The following is an 18,253-nucleotide window of genomic DNA, read 5'->3' as shown; positions in this document are numbered from 1 at the left end:
TGGGGGTGAGAGAAATAGGAAGAGTTGGTAAAAGGGTACAAATATCCAGTGGTAAGAGAACTAAGGTCTGAGGATCTAATTATAAGATGATGACTATAGTTGATAATACTATACTATATAAATGAAATTTCCAAAGAGAGTGTAACTTAAGTGTTCTCACCAAATACATATAAATATGTGAAGTAATGGATATGTTAATTAACGTAATGGAAATCCCTTCACAATGTATATGCATGATGAGATTACGAGTTGTACACTTTAAGTGTGTATATTTTATTTATATATAATTTTGTCAGTTATACTTCAATAAGGGCTTCCTTGGTGGCGCTTGTGGTAAAGAATCTGCCCACCAATGAAGGAGACGCAAGAGACACAGGTTCGATCCCTGGGTTGGGAAGATCCCCTACAGTAAGAAATGGCAACCCACTCCACTATTCTTGCCTGAAAAATGTCATGGACAGAGGCGCCTGGTGGGCTACAGTCCATAGGATCACAAAAGAGTCAGACACGACTGAACACACACACACACACATACTTCAATAAAACTGAAAAAATATTTGTTTACTAACAATAAAAGAAGCTAGGAATGGGGTCACATAGTGACTACAAATGAATGACAGCAGATAAAGGCAAAAGAATTGAAATATGGAAAACAAATAAAAGGGAATAAAATACTTAGCTTCAGTCCTAGTTTTTCTCACTCCACTCTGATCTTTGAAGGCTTTGGAATTGTTAAACTTTTAACTTCATTCTAGCTGCTGCCAGGCAGGGCTTCCCTACTTCATCACCTGCAGACTCAGCTTTCTCATTCTTAGCATTTCATTACAGGCCACAGAAAGAATCAAAATAGGATAGAGGATGCTTGGCCCAAAGAATGAAGATGTTAGCAAATTATTATTATTAAAGCCTAGAAGTCTATTACTATTATGTTCTAAAAAGCTTCAAGCACACTTTCTTACATTATTCCATTTGTTTATTTTTTAAAACATAGAAGACACATGCGGCAGGTATACTTTTACACCTGTTTTACATTGCATGGGACTCTGAGGCAAGATATGCCAGGTTTCTTGCCCAGGATTACAGAGTCAACCAGAAGGAGAGCTGGTGCCAAAACCTTGCTCACCCTTTTTTGCCCCCACCTCGCATTTCTATTTATCAGAATCAAAATGATTTATGTTGGCCACTGGATTCAAGGCGGGGAATTACAATTCACCCACGTTAGATGGCTCTCTCTACCGTAAACTGAAATGTCTGACCTGTCTGAGCATTTGAAGAAAAACAGCATACGTGACCTCGAAGGCACTATTTAGCTGGTATCTGTGAATCTGTCCTTTGTGAGTTAGATTCACAGATAGTGAATTAATGCAATTTTGTGAGCTTCCTGTCATAAGAGAGTGAAGGTTGTTTTGTAACATACTTTCTCCCTAAACTCAAGGAGTGAGGAGGGAGGAGGATGATATTCGAAGCTCCTTTTTTTGCGTGAAATAAATGACAGATAATAAAGGCCATTGAGTTCCAATCTGAACTTTTAGTAACTGCTCTCCGGTTCTTGATATATGTCAATTTGATCATCTAAATAACTTTTGTATTTTTGGTTTTCCTCCGAGACAAGCTATGCACACTGGCTCCCCAAATCTCAAAAGATCAGTATCAAAATGATAATAAGAATAATATACTTTTCCTACTTATTACAATAAGTAGTTGCTTCAAAAGAAAGACTTCAAAATAAATATATAAGCAAGCACTTCTATAAATACATATTGGCAAAATATGGTTGAGCCCATAAATAAGATTAAAAGTAAATTTCTATAAGCTCACAGGCGAGAAAATGATCAATTCCAGTTGGGAACTTGGTCTACAAGAGCCCTTGATCACCACTTGGATCCAGACACATAAAATGCAAATATTTTGGCAACCAACTGCAGAATGATCTGTGCATACAGTATCCGTAATATCCTTAATTAGGATTCTGGAAAGGTGAAATGGAAAAGCCAAAACACTGTATTCTGTGTCTTCACTATTTGCTCAGCACCACAGCTTATGAAGCAAGAACACTTTGCCCTAGGAACCTGGCTAATTTAGAACGAGCCAGTTATCACTGGGACAGTCTGTGTCCCACACTTGGTTTCAGGTAATTTACACAGGTTGGTCATTTTACATTCCTTGGACTTTCACATCTTGATCCTCTTTTCTGTGTATCAAATGCTAACTGATCCTCTGGAATGGAGAAAGGAACACAGACAGTAATAGACATTTAAAAATGTGTCTGTCACACGGATGACCAGCAGGTACATGAAAAGACGCTCGACATAGCTAATTATTAGAGAAAGGCAAATCAAAACTACAATGAGGTACCACCTCATACTGGTCAGAATGGCTGTTATTAAAAAATACTGGAGTGGGTTGCCATTTCCTACTCCAGGGGATCTTCCCAACCCAGGGATCAAACCTGCCTCTCTGGCATCTTCTGCATTGGCAGGAGGATTCTTTACCATTAGTGCTACCTGGGAAGTCACTAAAAAGTCTACAAATAATAAAGGCTGGAGAGGAAAACCTTCCTACATTGTTGGTGGGAATGTAAATTGGCACAGACACTATGGAAAACAATTTGGAGGTTCCTCAAATAACTAAAAATAGAGTTGGCATATGACTGTAGTCCCATTCCTGCGTCCATATCCAGTGAAAGTTGCTCAGTCGTGTCCAACTCCTTGCAACACCATAGTCTTTACAGTCCATGGAATTCTCCAGGCCAGAATACTGGAATGGGTAGACTTTCCCTTCTCCAGGGGATCTTCCCAACCCAGGGATTGATTGAACCCAGGTCTCCCTCATTTATTTTTTTTTTCTAATTTTATTTTATTTTTAAACTTTACATAATTGTATTAGTTTTGCCAAATATCAAAATGAATCCGCCACAGGTATACATGTGTTCCCCATCCCGAACCCTCCTCCCTCCTCCCTCCTCATACCATCCCTCTGGGCCATCCCAGTGCACCAGCCCCAAGCATCCAGCATCGTGCATCGAACCTGGACTGGCAACTCGTTTCCTACATGATATTAAAGGGATCCTTTACCAACTAAGCTACCAGGGAAGCTGCGCTAACATATTCAAACAAAACTATAATTCAAAAAGATACATGTACCCCAATGTTGACTGCAGCATTATCTACAAGACATGGAAAAACCTAAATGTCCACTGATAGATGGATAAAGTAGATGTGGTACAATGGAATACTACTCAGCCATAAAAAGAATAAAATAATACCATTTGCTGCAATATGAATGAACCTAGAGATTATCACCCTAAGTGAAGGAAATCAGGAAGAAGAAAGCAAATACCATATGATACCACTTATATGTGGAGTCTAAAATATGACACAAATGAAATTACTTATAAAACAGAAACAAACACAGAATTAGAGAACACACTTGTGGTTACCAAGTGGGAGGGAGAGTGAAGGAGGGAAGGACTGGGAGTTTGGGGATAGTAGATATAAACTATTACATAGAGAATAGATAAGCAACAAGCTCCTCCTGCAAAGCAGAGGGAACTGTATTCAGTATTCTGTGATAAACCAAAATGGAATATGCAAAAGAATGTGTGTGTGTGTATATACACACATATATATAACTGAATCACTTTGCTGTACAGTAGAAATTACCACACTATAAATCAACTATATATCAATAAAATGTGTTGCATTTGAAAGGCACTTAGTAAATGTTAGTCAAACCTGAATTTGTATCTTCAACCTAGCTTCTTAGGGGGGAACTGATTAACTTGCTCTGAATAAGAAAAAATTTAACAATATTCTCCATGATAATGAAACTTTAATGCTATATTCCATTCTATTTAAGCAACATCTTAAGGCAACAGAGTAACTGGAAAATAAGTACAGAATAAAATTGAATAAATTTCTTGCCTGCATGGTCATGTCAGATTTATTTAAGGGTTCTTAAAAACTTGAGCACACGAGTGCCTCTTGATAACTCACATATTTATGGCTTAAGTGTCCAGATCAATAAAAGGGCAAATACAGATTTTCAAGGATGACAGAGTGAAGGAGGAAAACTTTGGGAGGAGTAACTTTTGGAAAATTTTGTGTCATTATCCCAGCCTGAAGTCTTAAAATCAACAGAAAGTTTTTATTCACTATTTCTTGTTATTATCCTTTGTTTTCCTGTGTTAACCAAGCCTCATGCTTGAGATTTTCAAGGTCAATGGACAAGTTTAGGTTATGACGCTCTTTATTCCATGAACACTATTCACATACTCACTTATGATGTTGCCCTGGAGCTAAGCTACTATCTGGTATTAAGCTGGATATATTTAGCCACTACTTTCACAAAAACTTCTCTCCCATCCCCACCCATCTTTACATCTGCAATATACATAAGACATTATTCTGGGATACATTTTCCTAGTCTGGATTTTACACAAACCCAAAGCCAGAGAATTATCCAGGTCTGGTGATTATCCAAATTCATTGCTTCTCCTTTTCTGATTCTTGCAAGTGTTATACAGATGCTACTGAAATATAAGTTAGGTCAGTTAAAGGAAATGAAAATGATGGGTCTTTCAAATGTCCATGGTTATCTCAAAAGACCATGTTACCATGAAAAACAAAATGTCAGCTGTGCTGGTAAAGTAGCATGGCAAACGCAAACCTAAGCAAGACTATACCAGAAGGCTCTGCCCTTCCTCTTCAACCCTCAGACTACAATTTAAATCTACTTTATCTAAAGAGGAAATAACATATAATAAAAGTCAAACTGCATAGAACATGATGCAGGTCATGGAAGATGAATTAGGATTACCTTTTATGTCCTCATTTTCTTTTAATGGGCTAACTGTGAAGCAATTACATGCATGTGCACATGCTCAGCTGCGTCAGACTCTTTGCCACCCCAAGGACTATATCCCTCCAGGCTCCTCTGTCCACGAGATTCTCCAGGCAGGAATACTGGAGTGGGCTGCCATTTCCTCCCCCAGGGGATCTTTCTGAATCGGGGATCAAACCCGCATCTCCTGTGTCTCCTGCATTTCCCTCACTGACTGTAATATGGGACCACAGGAGACAATGAGCCGGCAGTTCTTTTTTAACGGTTATGACACATAGGTGCATAGCATTTGCTAAGATAATAGAAAAATTATACACACAAAAAATAGTAAAAAAAATTCCACTGTAGAAAGAACTGTTTTAGAGCATTTGGAAACCTCCTCAAGCTGTAAATAAAACCAAAGTGTAGCAATGGAAGCCATGCTTACTACCATCACTTGGTCTGACAGTTTCATGCCAGAGAAAAGACCACATTTTACTTAGAAATACTAGACAGTAATGCACTGGGTGCCTGCGAGAGGTTTTATTCCTCTTCATCATTCATCCATTATTAAGCCTGTTCTCCCTAGAACAGTCAACAGTGAATCAATAAAATATATCCCTTCTGTTAAGAGTAAAGTATCGTGTCTGTCCCCTTGAGGCTATTTTTCTTGCCTATCTAATTTGCTTGTCATATTTAACAAGCCTTTTTTTCTCTCCAGATACAAAACCAACACCTGCTCAGAAAATTTATTTTGACCCTTTCCAAAACATTAACCATGCCCTTAGGTGTATAGTCAGTGCCACCCTTGACACATTAGGTAAATGAACACAGGTAATACAGTAGAAATGTATTTCTAAGGTCTAGGTCAAATGTATGTCTGACCTTATTCATTCTAAAGATAATTAACACTATCTTAAAAGTAAATTTTATAAAAAGCAATGCGCACGTGAGGGGGCATGTGTTCTACTTCATTGCAAGTAGCACAGTTCTTAAGCAATGAACTAGAGACTTAGTGAATTTTTGTTGATGGCAGAAGGGGAAGGGAAAAAAAGGCAGAAGAAAGAAGAAAAGGAGTGGGGAAAAAAGGGAGTCAAGTCTACTTCTTGGTCCCTATTTAAAGAATTCTAGCATTTATATTTTTGAATAGATAGCTTCTTCTTAAAGGAACTAAACATCTCATCTCTGGGGCTTGAAAGCCTTTTCCTACATGACTATGTATAGTGTACAACACTTCTGTAGTCTTGAGATTCAGGGGAATAATAGTGAATGATCTAACTATGATGCAATGAACTTCTTGACATTTTTTTCTAACAATTTTGCTGCAATGTTTCATATTTATCTACAACAGTTCCTTGGTTTTTGTTTGTTGGTTGGTAAGCTTCCAGTGGAAGCCTAGTCAGAGTCTTTTTCTAGGAAATTTCAGGGGAAGTTAAATGCTTGCATCCCTTTAAAAGAATACAACAAAAAGATTTAACTGCTGGGGCATCTTTTGTGGGATAATGGGAATGAGAAAAAGAACAAAATTTTACTCAGTGTCTATTATGAGCCAAACAATTTTACATATACTATTTCATTTACTCCTTATAGTCTCTAAGAGTAGGTACAATTACTAACCCAGCTCACAGGTTATCAAACAGATTAGGAAATTAGCTTGGTCCAAGATCACACTGCTAACTAGAGCTAAAATTCAAACTCAGTTTTCTTTACTCCAACACACTTCTGGTTTACACTTTATCACACTAACAATTTTCTAAATTGGGATTTTGGTGACAAATAAAATACCATGAGCTGTCTTTCAACTGGGTATGTTTCAGTTTTCACTTTGGCTTAAAAAAAAAAATTTATTGAAGTAATAGCTGATTTGCACTTCCCAAGTGGCGCTAGTGGCTAAGAACCCACTTGCTGGTTTAGGAGACATGAGATGTGGGTTTGATCCCTGGGTCAAGAAGATCCCCTGGAGGAGGGTACGGCGGTCGCCCACTCCAGGTTTCTTGCCTGAAGAATCCCATGGAGAGTGGAGTCTGGCGGGCTACAGTCCATGGGGTTCCAAAGAGTCAGACGTGCCTGAAGCAACTTGGCAGCAGTAGCATAGCTGCTTTACAGCGTGCTGCTGGTTTCTATTGTACAGCACACTGAAACAACTATACATACACTATAGCCCCTCTGTTTTGGATTTCCTTCCCATTTAGGTCACCACAGAGCACCGAGCAGAGTTCCCTGAGCTACAGGTTAGGGAACTAACTTATAGGTCCTCATTAGTTATCTGTTTTATACATAGTATCAATCATGCATATGTGTCAATCCTAATCACCCAATTCATCCCACTTTTGGTTTTCTGAACCATCTTCTTCCTTATACACCTCTGCGATATAACCATCAAGGCATAGTGGGAAATAGAACACCTATTACCTCTACATTAATTAATAACTATCATATTTCTAAGAAAAGTGAATGTAAGCACAAAAACGACGTGCTAAAACCCTGATATGTCCCATGGATAACTTCCCTTTTAGCAACTGAAGACTGAGGTTCCCTAGTCTTTCAATATGTGAGAAGCTGAGTATATGACTTGGGTTTACTGAGCAGCAGAGGGGTGCAGGAAGAAGGGAGGAAAAGGTGCCTTAAGAAATGGAAACTCAGGAAGTGATAAAGTTTTATGGAAGCAAGTGAGAACAAGAAAGATCAGGTAGGGAGGAGAAAGAGCTGTCTTCACAAAGCACCAGAAAAAAAAAAAATCCACAATGTTATTGTGGCCATGAAAATAGTTTTCTTAGTGATTAAATGACCCCGATTTCCTTTCCTGTAAAATCATTTCTCAGTTTGCAGGATCACGACTCCATCTGCGCAGTTGCTGGTTCATTGTTACAGACTGTACCAATGTTGAAAAACAAGTCATCCGCCAGTTTAAATATTATTGACTCATTGATTGAATTCTTTTACCAGGAGTGCATGTTGCGATGAAAGGCCAGTCTTTTGTTGTTTTTAGAACACTTACTCTAGCTGTACGTGCAACTGTATTATTCTCTCACTATTGGTTTTCAGTTTGTTGTCGAAGTACTAAATGTATTGTGGGTCTATGTAGTCTTCTATCAAAAAGTATTAAGGTTGTGAGAGAAATACACAATCATTAAATTTACAAGTTTTGTAAAACATGAGATTGTCCTGGAAATGCATTTGCCTTTGTCCACACCAGAAACAGATCTCATCTCCGTGTGTGTGTGTGTGTTACTCAGTTGTGTCCAAATCCTTGTAATCCCATGAACTGTAGCCCGCCATACTCCTCTGTCCATGGGATTCTCCAGGAAAGAATACTAGAGTGCATTGCCATGCCCTTCTCCAGGGGATCATCCTGACCCAGGGATTGAACCCTGGTCTCCTGCATGAGCAGGCAGATTCTTGACTGTTTGAGCCACAGAGGAAGCCCATACTCCCTCACATTTATGTACGTATCTTCCATGAGTGCCACGTATCTGAATGAGTCTAAAACTAAGGGGTGCAAGCAACAGTCTTGTTGCAGAATGAGCCAACTGTGCCACAACATTTGCTTAGAAGGAAGATGATGAAGACTGGCTTGTTTGTCCTATCATTCATACTTACAAACCCTAAATTTTTATAACAACACAATTATAATGGTTATTAAATGGCTAACATTTAATTACTTCTTAGAAACTGTCCTAAGTATTTTGTAATGCCTCATTTTTTTTTCCTTCAAAACAATTCTATAAGGTAGGGGGTATTATTAACCCCATTTTACACATGAGGAAGGTGAGGCAAAGTTACTTTAGAGAAAGGAACTTGTCCAAAGTCATATATGGGGCCTTAGCCAAGCAGGACTTGAACACAAGATTTTCTGACTTCAAAATCCTGCTACCCTGCATTACTGGTACCCCATAGAGGTAGCGGGAATGGTCAGAATCCTTCCAAGACAAAAACTAGCTATTTAAGACAGGCTTGTTACACAACCGAGGGGAAGCACGTCAAAGGAAGAATTATCACCACTTCAGCCAGCACTTGCTATACATGGATAAAATCGGTTCAAGCCTCAATAGCAGTGTCTCAAGAAAACAGAGATCCTTCCTGAAAGGAAAATTAAAATCTTTGTTGTATTTTTTGCAGTGAAAATGCATTCAGGTATGTCTTCCTGGTTCCAAATGACTTACTCCACCAGCATCCAATTAAAACAATACATGCAAGTTTTTCCATTAGCCTCAGGTCAGTGCGGGGCTGACACCACGGATATCTTTGTGGCAGGTGTGCTGACAAAGCCCTCATCTGGCTTTATGAACACTTCAAACCTCAAAACAGCTGGTAGTATTTTTTTCCTCCAGAAATTCTTAACATAGAATTACTCAGAATGCCTAAAAAAGCCAGTATATAGACTTTTCCACAAGTAAAGAGACATATAAATGCATAGAAATAAATAAGTAAAAAGGAAAGTCCAAAATCCCACTATTACATATGTCTATAATTCAGTATTTTTCACATGCGTAGTTTAGACTTCTGAAGAAGGCAATGGCACCCCACTCCAGTACTCTTGCCTGGAAAATCCCACAGACCAAGGAGCCTGGTGGGCTGCAGTCCATGGGGTCGCAAAGAGTCGGACATGACTGAGCGACTTCACTTTCCCTTTTCACTTTCATGCATTGGAGAAGGCAATGGCAACCCACTCTAGTGTTCTTGCCTGGAGAATCCCAGGGATGGGGGAGCCTGGTGGGCTCCAGTCAATGGAGTCACATAGAGTTGGACATGACTGAAGCAACTTAGCAGCAGCAGCAGTTTAGACTTCACCTCAAAGTCTAGGCTGTATGATTAAAAGAGGTCTTATCACCTCCTCTCCTAGGAAGAGCTCTAAGACTTGTGTAATGGTAATACATGCCTTCTGGGTTTCTCTGGGGAGCATACTTAATTGATTCTAATCATATCTATCATGTACTGTTTACTCTTTCCAAGCACTTTTTAAGTTCTGAAGTACTTCTAAACAGTGTACATCTTAACGGTAATAGGCCTTTATATCTATAGCATTCATCTTGCCTCAATCTTTAAATTTCCACGTTTTACTTGTTTCTCCTTGCTTTTAAGCATAGGGTTTATTTTAATGTGAATTGACTTTTCTTAAAAGAGAAAAAGAAACCGTAAGTGCAAAGCCCAACAAGGCCCCATCTCCTCACCAGGGTCACTGATCAACCCATTTGTAAAGAGATGCTGCTCTTTTTCATGTCTCAAGATGCATATAGGTCTTATAAGACTTCTCCACCAAAATGGTAGAGAACAATGCAGATACATCACCAAAATATCTGAGAGTCACAGGACACAGCCTGCACAGGCACTGAAACTCTTTATAGGATCTTGTTGAGTTTTTAAAAATTCATAAGCATTATTCATTCTAGTCTATAATATAACCATGTTTGTTTTATTGTGACTAGTAAGTGGTTTTTCCTTAGAATCTATAGATAAAAGTGGCTATTTCATGAATGTGTCCAACTTTTAATGGGCTTCCCTGATGGCTGAGTGGTTAAGAATCTGCCTGCAATGCAGGAGACCTGGGTTTGATCCATGGGTTGGGAAGATCCCCTGGAGAAGGGAATAGCAACCCCCTCCAGTACTCTGGCCTGGAGAATTCCATGGACAGAGGAGCCTGGTGGGCTATACAGTCCATAGGGTCGCAAAGAGTCACAACTGAGCAACTAACACTTCAACTCTGACTTGCCCTACTTAAGCCCAGGTGTACAAAACCCTCAAAACACTGCTGTGCTTCTGGTGCTAAGGATCTTAGTCAAAAAAGCATGGATCATGCACTAATTTTTATTTTAAGCGAATGTAGCTAATGTTACAACCAGGGACCACTAGGACTATTAGCATTAATTGTCTGACACAAATGCTTACTCCTCATTCTACTGTGCTGTGCTTAGTCACTCAGTCGTTTTTCACTCTGCAACCCCATAGACTGTAGCCCACCAGGCTCCTCTGTCCATGGGGATTCTCTAGGCCAGAATACTGGAGTGGGTTGCCACGACATGACTGAGCGACTTCACTTTCACTTTTCACTTTCATGTATTGGAGAAGGAAACGGCAACCCACTCCAGTGTTCTTGCCTGGAGAATCCCAGGGACAGGGGAGCCTGGTGGGCTGCTGTCCATTGGGTCGCACAGAGTCAGACACGACTGAAGTGACTTAGCAGCAGCAGCAGCAGCAACACAGATGAACTAACTATAAAGCTCTATTTTATCACTAGGTGATTCTAGTCTGAATTTTTTTTTAATTTCTTGCTTCAAATTATATAAAGTGAATTCATATTTGTTTATTCTGTAAGTTTAAAATAATCTACTTAGAATTTACTTAAGAGGAGATTCCTAGTAAAATAAGGAACAGAAGTTCAGAGGACTAGGTTAGTCTGGTCCTTATATCTGTCATAGAGATACAAAGAAGATCCAGAATAATATACACAAAACTATTTCTCACCTATCAGAGACGATCAAGAATAAGGTACACAAAATTTCCTTGCAAATTCTGTCACTTGAGTTAGTTTCAAAGTATTGAGCTAATGTGAATGTACGTTCACATTCTAGAGCTCCTGGTTACACCTCCTGGTTGAATCACATGGCTAAGACACCTCAGGCAAAGAGACTATAAATTCAGCTGCATGGTTTCTCAGAGGAAATAAAATAAAACCCATTTTTGAGGATCATAATACCAGGTTGAAAGTTTGCATGCATGGAGCCTCCGGCTTCTTCCAAATAAAAGGTAAGCATAAACACTAAGCATAATGTTCTGACCTGGGTCGGGCGGCATACACACACAGGAAAATTGAGTATTGTAGCCCACTTTGAAGTTGGAGTTGATGGGGTAGTAATCAGCTAGCTTGATCATCTTCTTGAAAGCATCGTAGATAAAAATGAAGCTAATCAGAGAAGAAAAGCCCTCTTCAGTGAAGCGAGTGAAGTACTGAACCAGAAAGCTGGCATCGGTGGCTACTAAAATGAGACACAGAAAGGCCGACCAGAGGCCGATCCAAAGGCGAAACTCCAAATAGTCAAAATTATGGTCCCTGGAAAGAAGAAAAAAGGTATTTAGACTCCTCCTCCATGGAACACAAACTGCAACACAAAACTACCAAACTGCAGAGTGATTGTTAAAAATATAAGATCACTTATAGCTACTAGATAGAAAGATCATTCTTAATTTTATCCAGGAAGTATTACCTTTAGGATTTGGCCTAATGGCACTAGGCTAAGAAATAATTTCAGGTGTTTGAGAAAAGCACAACGAAGGAATCGTACCATTTGAATGTAATTGACTCATTAATTTTCTTCTTGTATTGATTCTTTTATCATAGAGTGTCCTTTATCACTCTTTATGGTCTTTGTTTTAAAGTCTATTTTGTCTGATATGAATACTGTGACCCCCACTTTCTTGTCATTTATGCCTGCATGAAATATCTTTCTCTATCCCCTCACTCAATCTTCTCATTCAAAATGATGATCCCTATGTAGAAAAAATAAACAGTTTGAAAGCGTAACACTGGTACCTAGCATATGTTCAATAAATGTTTTGGGAGCCTTCTGGTTAAGGAAGACACTAAGAAAGTATTCTGTCTTCCTCAAGTCATCAAAGTCTACTGAGAAAGACAAACTGATAAACAATCACACCGCAAAATACTAAGTGATACCTAAAGTTCCCACAGAGTGTCACAGAAGTGGGACTAATTTGGGCTCGGCGAGGTGGTGGGGATAGATAATCTTGCAGAAAAAACTAAAAGTATTTAAGGAAAAGCAAGAACTTTTGAGATAGACCAGGGAGGGTCAGGTCAGGAAGACGAAAAACAGTGCTCAAGGAGACATGTGGCATGAACTCCATGCAATGCCCCTTGTGAACTGAGTGTCACCAATACAGGGAGATGGGATCAAATGAATTTGAGTCAGCTGTACTGAGCTGGACGAACCTAGAGCCTCTTATACAGAGTAAAGTAAATCAGAAAGAGAAAAAAAAAATCACATATTAATGGATATATTGGGAATCTAGAAAAATAGTACCAATGAACCAATTTGCAGGGAAGGAATAGAGATGCAGAAGTAGAGAATGGATTTATGGACACAGCTGGGGAAGAAGAGGGTAGGACAAATTGAGAAAGTAATATTGACATATATATACTATCAGGTATAAAATAGATAACTAATTGGAAGCTGCTATATACACAAGGAACCCAGCCTGGTGCTCTGTGATGACCTAGAGGAGTGGGATGGGAGCAGGGAGGGAGCTCAAGAGGGAGAGGACATATATAATATATAAATAATTATGACTGATTCCCACTGTTGTACAGCAGAAAACAACACAACACTGTAAAGCAACTGTCTTCCAATTAAAAAGTAAAAATAAACAAGTGATTCAATATTTAAAAAAAGAATACGATGCCTCCATTTAAGTAGGCCATTTTTCAATACCCTTTACACTTCTTACAAGTGAATTAGTTCAAGATTCATATTTTGGAAAACATGGGTCAAATGTTGGTATTTTACCATTTCACACTCATTATTTTACAATTACGTGGACAGTGCATTAAAATAGTTGTTTTTATCATCATTTGCAATGAAAAAACATATTGGTAATCACATTTCTTGTATGAGAAAAAATAAATCAAGGATCATGCATGCTTAAAGCTCTATGGCTTTCCCTTTATACAGTGAGTTTCTGATAACTGACAGCCACATACTTTAATGCTTCCCCAAAGACATCTTGTCAACATGTCCATTCCCAACAGCCTAGTCTAGGCCACCAAGAAGCCTTTCCCTGATTCTTGTAAGAACCTCCTTACTAATATCGATGCTTGCCCTGCTCAAAGCTGTTTTCCACATCACAGCCAAAATAACCTTTTCAAATGTAAATCAAATGTCCTAGTTTAAAGTCTTTTGGTGGCTTTGCACTGCTCTTAGAATAAAAATTCAAATTCTCTTCCTAACACAATGTCTGGTGCATAAAAGGGTTCCAATAAAGCTATTCCTGCAGGCTACAACTTGAAAGTTGTAATGTCAGAAAGTTACTGAACTGGTTTATGAGCTATCACAGGTACCCAAGTGATGACCAACCAAAACTTCTACTGAATATTAGAATTAAAAGTTGCTTGATTTCATATGTCAACTGGACTAGGCCATGAGGTACTCAGGTATTGGGTCATACATTATTCTGGGTGTGTAAGGGTGGTTTGGGTAAGGTTAACATTTAAATCGATAGACCTGAGTAAAGCAGGCTGCCTTCCATAATGAGAGTGTGCTGCATCCAGTCAGTTCTTCAACTGAAAAGAACAAAAAGGCCAGCTTCCCTCAAGCAAGAGAGGACTGTCCAGCAGACAGCCTGCCTTTGGACTTGATCGATAACATAGGCACTACCTAGTTCTCCAGCAGAAGGCCTTGGATCTGGAACCTACGTTCTCCTGGGTCTTCAGGTTGCTAGGCCACCTTGCAGGTTTTGCACTTGCCAGCCTCTAGAACTGTGTGAGCCAATTAGTTATGATAAATCTCTTATAGATGAATATACACATCGTATTGGTTCTGTTTCTCTGGAGAATCCTGATTAATCACCAAGTGGTCATATGTGCCTCACTTTATGGATGAAGATACCAAGGCCAATAGAAACTAAGCCATTTATCCAATGTCAAGGCTTTCACGGCAGAGCTGGACCAGAAACCAATTCTCTGTACTACTGGACAGGTCCTTTTAAAAATTACAGCATGGTTCTTCCTGTACAATTTATATTCAGTGTGTGGTGTGTGTGTGTGTGTATGTGTTAGTTGCTCAGTCGTGTCTGACTCTTTGCGACCCCATGGACTGTAGCCCATCAGGCTTCTCTGTCCATGGAATTCTCCAGGCAAGAATACTAGAATGAGTTGCCATTTCCTGCTCCAGGGGATCTCCCTGACCCAGGGATTAACTTTGGGTCTCCTGCATTGCAGGCGGATTCTTTACCATCTGAGCTACCAGGGAAGCCGTAGCACACGAGTGGGCCTTAAAGTCACTGTCCTCTATTTCCTTCTTATCAAATCACACACATTGGAATACATTGCCAAAACAGGAGATTAGTAACACTTGGGTAGAAAGTTATCTTCTACAGATTTCCCAAAATCTTTCTAAAGACATCTTTGGCATTTCTTTACAGTTCCCTCCACATCTGGAACCCCAGTGTTGAATCCTATGCATGTTTTTCTGAGATAAGTAGACTCTAGAAAAAGCTAAATTCTAGGAGTTTACACTATAATTTACATTATCACACAATGAGTCAGAGCCTAGAAACAGTTTTATTACTTCAGACATTTTCCTTAAAGTTTTAAACAATTACCTAGTTTTGCTTTCCTAACAAGATTAAAGTTAGAACAATCCTTAATGTGTTCTAAGAATGCTAATTCTTATTTACAGAATTGATGTTTACAGGACAGGATAAGAAATAATCTAGTCATCAGCTAATGGTCAGGAACACTATCAGTTTGAGTACAAAGGGGGAAAATGCATGTATAAACTTGAATCTTAGGACCTAAACAGGATACCCAAACCAGCTCCTCTAAAATACTTAAATACTCCCAGAGTGTCTCTGTAAGAATAACCCAGATAAATTCACTAATACCAATCACTCCATTAGGAAAGTGATATGTTTACAGCAGCAAAAAGAAAGAGGAATAAAAGATGAGAAACTTTAAACAAGCCGATCAACAGTGATTTTAAACAAGCCGATCAACAGTGATGACTACAATAAAAGGCAATGTTAACGTCCAATAAGATTATCAGGCCCCTTGGTGCCAAGTTTAAATTGCAATTAAATTATAAAAGTTATAAGCTACAGAAAGGAAATGATAGTAGAAACTGAAGAAACTATGGTGCGTTAGAAGGACAAAATCAGTGTACATTTTTTTGGTAAAACTCAATGTTTCTAAAGATTTACACGATAGTTTTGAGCAGCAGAAACCCAAGGGTACAGGAAAAACGAAGAACTTACCTTTGAAGCATGTTTCAGAAATCAGTCACTGACAAATATAAACTCCCTAAACTGAATGAATAAATCCAGGTACTTAATAGAAGACAATAATAATTTGAAGGCCTACAAGTAAACTGCTCAAATAATATAAGATATAAATTAATAAATGACCAAATGACAAACAGGATAAAATCCAACTTTAATCACGAAGTTTCTATATGACTTAGACCACACTGCTTAAACTCCCTTCAGATTTCTCCCAGAAGAAAAGGAAAAGGAATCCAATTCTCTATTATTGGGATTGTTGTTGTCGTTTAGTTGCTAAATCATGTCCAGCTCTTTTCCAACTCAATGGACTGTAGCCCACCAGCCTCCTCTGTCCATGGGATTTCCCAGGCAAGAATACTGGAATGGGTTGCCTTTTCCTTCTCCGGGGGATCTTCCTGACCTGGGGATCAAACCCATGCCTCCTGCACTGGCAGGCAAGTTCTTTACTATTGAGACATGAGTGAAGCTCATTACTGAAATACAGTGTGTAAAAATAGTTCAAAAGAGACTGCAGAATTGGAGAAACAAAACTATGTGTGTTTTGGAAAGTTGTGAGCTATTCTTTCATTGTTACTAATTTTAAAAAGCGACAGTATATCATTCATATGCCTTTTCATGGTTTTCCAGTTGATAAGCCAAATATTAAATCCTGTATTCCAAGTCAGAGATAAATCTGTGGATTATTTGGAGTTACTATTTGAGTCCATTAAACTCACAAAATAAGAATTTATCTATTTCTTAAAAAAATAAAGAAGGTAAAATATGATGGGGAAAACCTGGGCAAAAGATAGTAAAATACTTTCTTTACTGAAGGATTTCTCAGATCCCTTAGTAAACTGAAGGGTAAAGTGAATTATCAATAGGGGGATATAATAAATAATGTACAGCACTCCCTAGACTTATTGGGATCACAGATTTTTCTTTTTCATTGAGAATTTAATGCAACTAGCAAATGATGAAACACACTTTGAGAAACAGTGGTCTACACAAATACTCTGTATCTAGACATATCAGCACTGCTGTTACCATATGTAAGCAAATGATATAGCATTGTGAATAAAAGAATAAGGTTTGCCACATAAGTGTCATATGTTACTCGGTGATGGATTTAAAGTACAGTTTCTCAAATATTTCTTGTTGCTTTACTGCTATTTTCAAATAAATCACTTGAAACTATGTTTAAGTTTCCAATTTTGATGAAACAGAAGGGAAAATGAGAAAGGAACTTGCTTAGCAAAAGGAAATAATCTCGATTCTACAATTATCTAAAGCAAACCAGGGTGCAAACATTTTCTGTAGATTAAGGCTCTGATCACATTGTATACAATAAATCTTTCTGCAAAGGTTGCACATTTGTCCCTGTTTATAGTATGTGCTTGTTTAATCTTTCCACAAAGGCTTTCTTGTCTCACATGATGTTTTCTTAAACATATAAAAACTGTTTGACTCTTTCTATAAACTGACAGGAGCAGAATTTTTTCCAATGGTCTCCTGAGAATTATAACGGAGGAATTTCTGGTAATGATCTACAGAGAACATAACTCTAGTTAAACTCTGAAGCTTTAAATGCTTGGAAGACCTTTAATTTTTGCCCTCAACCCAGTTTTCAAAACCCTCATTTTAAATTTTCATTCCCTCCTCTCTCGTGATCACTTTTGACAGCATACATGGCTTCTTTTTTTTTTCTTTTAGTAATTTTTATCCCTCTAAGTTGATTTTTTAAGATTTCATTTATCTATTTATTAGTTATTTATGACTGCACTGTGTCTTCGTTGCTGTGCAAGGGCCTTCTCCAGTTGTGGAGCACAGGCTCCAGGCACATGGGCTTAGTGGCTCCAAGGCATGTGGGATCTTCCTAGACTATGGATCTAACTCGTGTACCCTGCGTTGGCAGGCAGAGTCTTAACCACTGGAACACCAGGGAAGTCCCCACACAATTTCAAAGCCTCCTATTTGAGTCCTTAAGTCTACGAGGCATTAAGTGGGTAATAACATTTCTAACATTAAAATCCTAAAACTGTATAATGGTAGAAGTATATGGAAATTCCAACAAGGAATGCTAGCAAGCCATATGAAGTTCTGCAATCTATCTGTGTACTGAGATCTGCCAGTAAAGGCAGTTCTCTCTCAGAGGTATCAAGTTCATTAGAAAGAAGCTAGAATTCCCAATTTGATTTTGAAGCCATTTGTGGACTAATGTGGCTCTTTAGATAATTTGGTTAATTCAATTTTCTCCATCTTAAAATAATCCATCAATTTCTAAAAGAAAATACTGGTACCACAATTGCCAAGCCCATTAGTAATGTCTAGTGATTCCACAAGAGGTTTAGGCTCTGGAGTCAGAAAGCAGGGATTCAAATCCCCACCCTGCAACAACTGGTTGATGCAACCTTCAGCAATTTATTACCTACTCTGTGCCTGCTTT

The 18,253-nt window shown here is 38.5% G+C and overlaps 1 protein-coding gene across 5 annotated transcripts in view; it reads right to left on the bottom strand.

The window, feature by feature from the left end:
- Positions 1-18,253, bottom strand: part of SLC4A4 (solute carrier family 4 member 4) — a 363,163-nt gene that overhangs the window by 64,038 nt on the left and 280,872 nt on the right. For all 5 annotated transcript variants that reach the window (XM_027544701.1, XM_027544703.1, XM_027544702.1 and 2 more), the window contains exon 14: positions 11,598-11,869. In XM_027544701.1, coding sequence (XP_027400502.1) covers positions 11,598-11,869 — 272 coding nt within the window. The remainder of the gene's footprint in view (positions 1-11,597; positions 11,870-18,253) is intronic.

Source organism: Bos indicus x Bos taurus, chromosome 6 (genome assembly GCF_003369695.1).
Source record: "Bos indicus x Bos taurus breed Angus x Brahman F1 hybrid chromosome 6, Bos_hybrid_MaternalHap_v2.0, whole genome shotgun sequence".
NCBI lineage: Eukaryota > Metazoa > Chordata > Mammalia > Artiodactyla > Bovidae > Bos > Bos indicus x Bos taurus.
The sequence above is the reverse complement of the archived record's forward strand: the minus strand, read 5'-3'. Positions and strand labels throughout refer to the sequence as shown.